Source organism: Magnolia sinica, chromosome 18 (genome assembly GCF_029962835.1).
Source record: "Magnolia sinica isolate HGM2019 chromosome 18, MsV1, whole genome shotgun sequence".
Taxonomy (NCBI): Eukaryota; Viridiplantae; Streptophyta; class Magnoliopsida; order Magnoliales; family Magnoliaceae; genus Magnolia; species Magnolia sinica.
This window is the reverse complement of record NC_080590.1, coordinates 10,133,649-10,142,885: the sequence shown is the minus strand read 5'-3', so window position 1 is coordinate 10,142,885 and position 9,237 is coordinate 10,133,649. Positions and strand designations below refer to the sequence as shown.

At 39.0% G+C, this 9,237-nt stretch overlaps 1 protein-coding gene across 1 annotated transcript; it reads left to right on the top strand.

The window, feature by feature from the left end:
• The first annotated feature begins 3,575 nt into the window (after nt 1-3,575).
• Nucleotides 3,576-6,437, top strand: LOC131233575 (putative kinase-like protein TMKL1). The gene is made up of 2 exons (XM_058230344.1): nt 3,576-4,283; nt 5,368-6,437. The coding sequence occupies exons 1-2, from the start codon at nt 3,800-3,802 to the stop codon at nt 5,949-5,951; spliced, it is 1,068 nt and encodes a 355-aa protein (XP_058086327.1). The 5' UTR covers nt 3,576-3,799; the 3' UTR covers nt 5,952-6,437.
• The last annotated feature ends 2,800 nt before the right edge of the window (nt 6,438-9,237 follow it).

The window sequence follows — 9,237 nt, the reverse complement described above, 5'->3', positions numbered from 1 at the left end:
TCTAACTACGTCCTGGTGTTGTAGTACTCAATCCGCGTCCGTCCACTAGCAATAAACGATTTTATGTCACCATCTTAGAGAGCCATATGATACTCGGACAGCCATTGACGCCCTACTCGGACAGTCCAAATTTTACACGTGGCATATATTTACGCAAGTTCAACTTACTGAAATTTGGAATCCACCTTTTCTAAGTCGCATTTCCAAAATAAGATTGGTTGAAACAATCCTAACCACTAATTCGTTGACCCTTAATTGTTGAAAATGGGCTATGTGATATTTTTCATTTTTAACCATCAAATAAATGTCCACTAATATATTTTCGATTCATCAAATACGTGCTGCTGTTGTTTTCGATTGTATGTGTGCGGGCATATGTTAGAATTGAAATTGTGGGTTCAATTCAAACTAAACAACAATAGCCCCAAGCATTAAGATGGGCAAACACGTAATGTATGATCGAGATTTGATGAGATCGGTCACCTATTCAATTACTCACTCAATGTATAAATAGGATCAAGCGATAGTGGGGTTCATCATCTAATGATGGGTTACAACTTTTCTCTCTGTACGAAAGGATTTTTTAATACAGATAAAACAAAATGAAAAATGGATTCTTATAGTCGATTGTAAGGAACAGGTGTAAAATATTTTTCCGAGTGGAGTATTGAATCCAACTTGCGATCGTAAACTCAAATTACAGCTAAAATTACCAAGTACTTGATTAACGCTACAGATTATACTACAGGATATAAACAATGAGCTGAAAGTAAAGGATTATACTAAGAAATGTAATTTACTTGATAAATGAAGTAAATGGTTACGTCATGGAATGTAAATTAACTAATAATTGAAAGATATTTTTGGTTTGATTGCGTTGCTATGAGACATTCTTTCTTACTAAATTAATTTGCTATTTATAGCTTTGATTTAACCATTTGAATCATTATCATGTTCTAATGGTTACCACAACCGCTCACTACTACTTGACTTCCTGTGTTTCTTGTCCGTCCAGTAACTACTTCCACGATTACTTCTTCATCGGTCGCTCAAACAATGACACGGCACCATTTGATACACTCCAGTTGTTTTTATTAAGAAATCTCCTCTACATATTTTATATATTTTCAAATATATTATACGGATCCATACATATTACACGTAACTTTTTTTTATTATTCCTCACGAGGAAAGGAGGAAAGACAATCATGGGGTGAACAATGTTGAGAAAAATACATAAATAATATTTTCTGTAAAATATGAAAATCAAAAAATCAAAATGATCTAAAATAAGGGTAGGCTAAAGCACGTTTAGAATGCTATCTTTAAAGCATTATTTGTCCCTACTCAAGTAAATTGAGTATGCTAAAAAGGTTACAGGCAAATTGCTTCTAGGATATGATGAGCCTGGTGTGAGTCAGCATTCAGCATACACGAAAACCCACTAATGGAACTCAATTACACAATATCTGGCAAAAAATAAAAAGAAAAATCCCAGTAAAGAAAGAAGAAAAAAAGGTTTGAATTAGACCACTGTACTGGTTTGTTCTTCAGCTAATGGTTCAGACGAACCATTCTAGATTACACTACTGGTGTGATCTACATGTGTTATAACAATTGTTGCATGCTGACTATTTCTGATTGTTGTGAGACACTTACTAGCTGTTTTTAGCTACTAGGTTAGTAGTTTCTGCATGGTCAGCAATCAAGTGCATGAGCAATTACACCTCCTTGCAACAGCTCTTTTCCTAGCTCTATATATACTAAGAGACTTCATTTAGCCCTCTAGTCTTCCAGTCATTCGCCTTAGCGTCTTAGTCGCACCACATCTACAGCCACACTGCCTCACATGCCCATGCCCTCGCATCAAGCCCGAGCGTAAGCATGCGCGCGTGGGTGAAAATTATAATACTTCACTGTTTTCATTTAAACCAAAAAATTTTCTTTTCCTTTTCCAATGTGAGATTATTCTCAAAACCCGTGAAAAAGGTATTTTGCAAACATTTTTTTTATATATTACATATTATTTTATTATTAAAAATCAATATATATTAACAAACAATTCACATAATTTTCTATTCGTAAAACATATTTACTGGTATAATTCAGAAATTTCTATGGGACTTAATCCATGCCACGTATGCAATTCATAATTAATTCTAAGTGACTGTGTATCATCATACAAACTCGCCTGGTGTACCAAAGTTTTCAACGTATAAAAACGATTTTCGTTTACGTGCGCAAGGAATTTTACGATGTGAGTTCCTCTGCATTTAAAAAAATGGTGGTGACTCTTCAATCGTGGACCTGGCATGGCTGTATAGAAATCCAGACCGTCGAAGAGATAATATTAACCATCTGATTTTTCCTTTCCATTTCTGACCGCTCACTATTTTACTTTCAACCATCGATTTTACGGACATTAATTGGATGGATAGATTTTCTTGATCAATTTCATTTTAGAGATTTGCTCTATAAGAAATAGGGCTCATAAATTGGATGGTCTGGATAGTTATAAATGGTGCCAAATGTTAGGAGGATGAGTCACCACCAGTTTTTAAACGGTGCAAAACTGATATAAGAGTCTTAACCCGTGTGCGCTCCCCACTAATCGATCAGAAAATTCCTCATTCCCATATCCCATCATTCCGATCTCGCCACGTGTAAGTTGTCTTTTCCCTCAACTGATTCCCTTTCAAAAAAAGAACGATAGATCGGTGGAGAACGAATAGGCGTGCTTATGCACACAGTAGCTGCCTACGTGTCAAACATGTATCTCAAATTGAACCGTCCAAATCATGGGCGCTCTTTATATGGTACAAAATTCCAATTTTTGGATTTCATAAATAATATTTATCTAAGATTAATTCACATTTATTGTTGAAACTGGATCATATGTTCTTCTCATTTCAACCATCCATTTGATGGCCATTTATTAGGAAGTAAATATCATCCATTTAATATAATATTTAAATTATATCCCATCTGATGTGTTCCCCACCATTTTAACAATTTGGATTCAAGCATATATGTCACACATATATATGTTTAACCGTGCACGCGTATGGATAATCATGCTCTGATAGCGCATCAACCAACTCCAACGTTCTTTTACCTGCAAAAAGCAGATGCCACATTTCACCATCCCTCGACCTGTTCCAAAATCTAGAAAGGAACTAGATGATACATGGCCCGCATCTATGCACAGATTTCTGACAAGTGGGGCCCATGTACTAGTAATCCAGACCATTCAATTGTTCTCTTCCACCATGGATAAATCACATCCAAAAAATCTCTCAGATCAGTACATCCCAGACACCAATATTACAACGTCTCTCGGTTGAATGTGGACCGTTGTCTGTCTACAAATTGGCACCAGCAATCCAGAATCCAACTTTTCTATTTCCAGGATATTTTTCATCCATAGTCCATCCACGGTGCGACATAACAGATCAATGGTCTGGATTACCAATCCATGGGCTCTGCTTATCAGAATTGAAAGCAAGTGTATACTGTGCAAACATGCCGGCACTTATGTCATACAACTTACCGTTGTAGAATCTAATAAAATTCACTGCAATTCCATCAAATTCTTTCAAAATCCAATTCCTGCAAATTGAGAAATCATTCTCCTCCCATCCAATTTCAAGATTCTTTCCATCACAAACCAGTTAGAGAGAATCGACCACATCAGAAAATCAGTGTGGTAGCATTTTCAGAGAGAATCGACCACATCAGAAAACCAATGTGGTAGCATTTCCTCTCTTTGATCAGAATCAGAACCAACTCCAAATTGGATATGGAAAGACCCCAAAGAATCAAAATCGCTCTCGGCGCCGCTTCCGCATTCCTTCTGCTTCTTCTCTTTTTCATCGTGTGTTTTTCTCGCTGTAGGAAGTCTGCAAGAAAGAAATCTTCAGAGTTCCGGAGATTTCAGTACTCAGAAGAATTAGAAACAGAGGACTTGATTGGCTTCCCCGGCGGTGGCGAGAATCTTACAATTCACGACATTCTGGAAGCACCGGGAGAAGTTGTGGGGAACTCAAGTCATGGGACGCTGTATAAGGCCGGGTTGCAGAGGAGCAATTCGCTGGTGTTTCTCCGGTTCCTACGGCCATCTTGCGCTGGACAGACGAACGAAATCTTACCGTCGATTCAGATGTTGGGGCTTATCAGGCACCCGAATTTGGTCTCGCTGCTGGCATTTTATGCAGGACCCAGAGGGGAGAAGCTTTTCGTTCATCCATTCTTTGGCTTTGGCAATCTGTTCCAGTTCCTACAAGGTATTTTCATTACTTCGCTTTTCGCATTTGATTTCTTAGGCCGTTTGATGTTTCTGGTAAATGGGTCTGGGAAAATATTCGCCATAAGACCGTCTTTAGATCAATGAAAATGGAGTTCATTCCAATGGTTCGTTTGGATGTTAACATCGAAGAGAAACCACATAAAGTGGGAAATGATCATCTAAAACCAGATTGGAAGTACCCCAAGTGAAATTTTGGCCCATCTGTTGTTCGATGACTAGCATTCGCACCGGAGTTTTTCAGGTGGCATGAAAATACCAAACATGAGGGGTTGGTTTATTGCTTTTCAAGTACTACTTGAAACCAACAGAATTTTATTTTGGTAGAACAGCATTCCTGGATATTTCCAACATGCTTTCTGAGATTGAAGGTTGTTATAGAACTGCGATCTAGATTCTGTTCTGCAGTCGCCTCGGAAGAATGATTCAGAGTATGATGTTATTTCATCTTCTATGTTTAGATTCAGAGTGTTGGAGATTGTTGCTTCTTTCCTTGTTCTAGGCTTCATTGAATTTTCTTCTGTTTGAATTGTTATTTGGGTCGTGCTTCAGATTGAAGATTAAAACAGAAAATTATGAATTGGGATTTAAATTTTCAAGCTTTTGGTCATGAATTTAGTGATTTTATTACACTTGTTATTGTATTCAATTCTAACCCTGTCAGTTTATTTTGTTCAAGCTTGTAGATGTCTCCCTAGTTCAACTTGGATCTTGATTTTGTATTTCATATCTGATCCTGGCCATTGACCCGTTTCCTTTTCTGGTTGTGTATTTTCCTCTTTTAATTCAAGGTCTCTGCTGATTTTTTATTTTTTATTTTTTTCATATTCCTACATCATGTACAATTGAAATTATCTTCTTTCATCATCATACCTTGTTCTGTATGTTCTTACAAATGAATAAGAAATTTGGTAATTGCGTTTATGTTTCTCATTCGTTTAATTTCTTGAACTTACAGAACAGCTCATACCAAGCTTGATTCCAGTCTCTAGTTTACAGCTCTATTTAACTACCTGTTTGTCATGGGACCCATCTGACTTGGGGCGTGGCGTTTTTCTTGACAGATGGAAGCAGCGAGTCACACAGATGGCCCATCATTTATAGGATCTCACTTGGTATTGCCGAAGGACTGGATCATCTTCATACAGGATTGCAGAAGCCCATAATCCATGGAAATCTCATGTCAAAAAATGTATTACTTGACTCAAATTACCAGTCTTACTTATCAGATTTCGGCCTACATCTTCTCTTGAACCCAACCGCAGGGCAAGAAATGCTTGAAGCTTCAGCAGATCAAGGGTACAAAGCACCGGAGCTGATCAAGATGAAGGAAGCAAGCAAAGAGAGCGACATCTACAGCTTAGGAGTCATTTTACTCGAAATGTTAACCAGGAAAGAACCCATTAATGATCATTCATCGTCACCTTTGGATCATCTACCAAACTACATGAGAAATGCGATCCTCGATCATAGAGTCACAGAAATGTTCAATCCTCAGCTTTTAAGCCCAAGTAACAGTCAAGATTGGATTGCTGAAAAAGGTTTGCTCATGTATTTTCATTTGGCAATGAGCTGTTGTTCTCCTTCGCCGTCTTTGAGACCGAATACCAAGCAAATTGTCAGAAAGCTTGAAGAAATCGGACAATGAAGATTTTGGATTTGGCAGAAGTGGTGATATTGATAAAGTGGTAGTAGTGGAAGCGATGATGATTGATGATGATGGATGGTTCTTCTTCCCCATCAGTTACAATGACATCCACCACCACTACATTGCCTATAATGAGTCTGGGCAGTGGATAATGTTTGCCGTTTAAGCCTCATTTACGGATGACAGAGTTGAGCGGCTTCTCTTTTCATATAAATCAGCAGAAGAATGTGGATTTGGGCAATGGAGGACGTGGTGCTTCAGTGCCATTGATTCGAGTGGGCCTACTTTGATATCTTTACAGGGAGAGAAGAATCCAATATAATCAGAAAATAACCCAAGTTTCTGATGGGGAATTCTCAGGGATTACTTGGAGATGATGTTCAGTGTGGGAAGTGCAATGAGGAAATGGTTAGCTAGCATGAATTCTAATTTTACCAGTAATGTTGAAAATTTCTTAATCACCAAAGAAGCCATGATTACACACTATTTTTAATCATGATGAATTATGCTATATGCAGCCCAGGTAAATGCACAAAAAACACAGGTTTTCAATTTTGATAAGTGGGGCCCATGGTACGGTAATTGAGATCCGACCGCAGATGGGCCATGCTTCTAGCAATGGAAGATTGCAAAGACCAATCTAGGGACTTTTGATTGTGTGTGGACCATTGCTACATCTCTTCTCAACCCTCTGATCTGCAGGCCACAAATGGAAAGATATAAAACTGTCCCATCTACCAATGGCTGGGACCCAAAAGACCAGTGCCCCGCCAGACCCACATATGATGTGCAAAGACGCTGCGTGCGGACCACGCATCATCATAGAATTCCTTTTTTCTGCAATCTTCCTGTTTCCAGTGGGAAGCTCAATGTCAAGAACATTGAAATCTTTTTTGGGTGGGCACCTGATTCAGACATTGGAAGGGAAGGGTACATTGGTCATTTTGTTCAGATTGCCCATCATGTGCTGTGATTGTGTTTAGCAGATCTGAGTATGGTGGATCTCTCTTTCTTGACTACTTAAGCATTTTGATTTGGTTCGTAGAAGGCCATGGGCATGTAATCAATACAGACAAGACTAATAGCAATTATAGCTCATCTTCATGTTATTAGTCTAACCAACACAACTAACCCCACACTAATGATCTAACATTAGTCTGTCTCAAAAGTCAGATGTTGAATATATGTCTATTTTAAAAGCACAATCTTGGATAGGAATTTATTTGAAACTCTGGCAGAGTGTAATGGTTCATGCTCATGTCCTCAGCAATCAGACTCCCCCATACTCGTAACTCGAATTAAGCCATCCAAATCTTAGGACTCATTCTAGATAAGTTATAATCCTAAAATCAGAGATGTTGGACAATCCTTGCCACTGATTAATAGGGATTCATCGCTCAAAACTATCAGACCATTGAATATTTTTCATCTCAACTGTTCATTGGATCTTCGTTTCCTTCACCGCAAGTAATTTGGAATTCTATGGCTGTTGATGGACTGTTTGCCCAACCAATTTCGTGTGAGCTAGGGCCCATGGCACGGCCTTGTGCTCCAGCCACTTGATTAGATAGGTAAAGAACATCTAACTGATATGACTTGTAAACTACCCAATCAAAGAGATAGCCAAAAATTCCACCGTCTGTAAGATTTCGTTCATGTGAAACCAAATCACTCCTTAGGGGAATGATTGCATGCGTCTAGTTTGATTACCATGCGTTCAAAGTGCGTGGGACCCACTGTGATGCGTGTGCCATCCAACGCTTCTGCCATATACAGTTCCCAATAACAGGACCACGTCCCAAAATCCAGCCCAATCTATAACTCAGGTAGACCACACCAAAGGAAACAATAAGGGACATCAGGCAGGAGGCAGCTTGATGTAGAAACTTCAAGTTGAAATGCGAGGCCCACTGTGTTGTTTATCTGTCATCAAACCCAGTAATCAGGTGCGCCCCGCCAGGATGAAGGTGCACATAAAAAATTCAAGCCGGTCCAAAATTCAGTGAGCGACAACAGAAGAAATACAGGTTTTAGGCTAGATTGTACATTGGTCCGTGGCATGTCACAAATGAATTTTTGACAGGGATGATTCTTGCTTGGCATGGATGGGACCATTAGGTGGTGCACCAGATGCACAGTTTGAATTCTAGATACACATCATGAGTGGGCCCCACACCAAGGCACACCGCACACGTTTGGATTGACCTCAAAAGCATGGTAATTAGCATACATAAGAATGCATGTGATCATTTCCCATATATGATTATAACGTGTTCTTATTGCCAAACATGATGCGTTTGGACCCTATCTTTTTCATCATTGCCATTTCGATTTTTTCAGATCAGAATGAGAAAAAATGCACGGTAAGGACATCGATAATCTAATTACCTGTAATAGCAATCCTATAAATTGGAAAACCAGACATTTAAAAGGAGTCCAAGATAACAGCCCTGTGACGAAAGCATGCCAGAATACGATCCTGACCAGCACAAGGGTCAGCCCAACCACCAGGTCCACCACAACATTCAAGCCCAACCTCGGCTATTGTTGTAGTTTACTAAACTGTACGGATAAGCCACATTGCACTCTCCACATATACCTAGACACTAATCTACCTGCGGGTTACCCTTACAAACACTCCAGATGGCTGATGCCTCCACAGACTTTCAGCTAGCAGGAACATAATATATTACCTGCCATCTGATATTGTTGCAGCAAGAAGTTTAAAACTTAGGGCCCAATCAGATTTGCTCACTCTAGCTGGACTAAGGTACCGAGTCTTCAGAACACAACCCGTGCGTTTGGATGTACTCTTGAAGATTGCGCAAATAGCAGGTTCTAATTTTTTAGAATTCATATTGAGGGTAAGGGTTCCAAATAACTATTACATTACTTTCCGGTTGGACATGAAAGGAACAACGAACAGCCACAATTGAGGGTACTTCGGCTGGAAAAAAAGAAAAGATTTTTTTTCTTGTTTCTTTTTTCATCCTGAAAAGTGTATGCAATCCAATATCCGTGCATCCAAACATAGCTAAATGTTTCTCTGGCAAATTTATGATGGACCAATGCTTCTTCTTGTTTTAGAAATCAATGTCTACACCTACCCCAATTGATTTGGGTACCTTTCAATTCACAGACTGGAAAATGGGTGCAGGCAAATCAAGCAAGGTGGGTGTAATCATGATCCCACCCGATCAGTTCGTATTTAGTTTCTTCTAATACTTTCTTAATTATTCCTTTCACAACCTTCCGCCCCCAAGTCTAAAATTTTCCCTCTCCACTT

Coding starts and splice junctions, on each gene's coding strand:
- LOC131233575 (XM_058230344.1), top strand. CDS start 3,800: ATGGAAAGACCCCAAAGAATCAAAATCGCTCTCGGCGCCGCTTCCGCA. Junction 4,284..5,367: donor TCTGTTCCAGTTCCTACAAG/GTATTTTCATTA, acceptor TTTTCTTGACAG/ATGGAAGCAGCGAGTCACAC.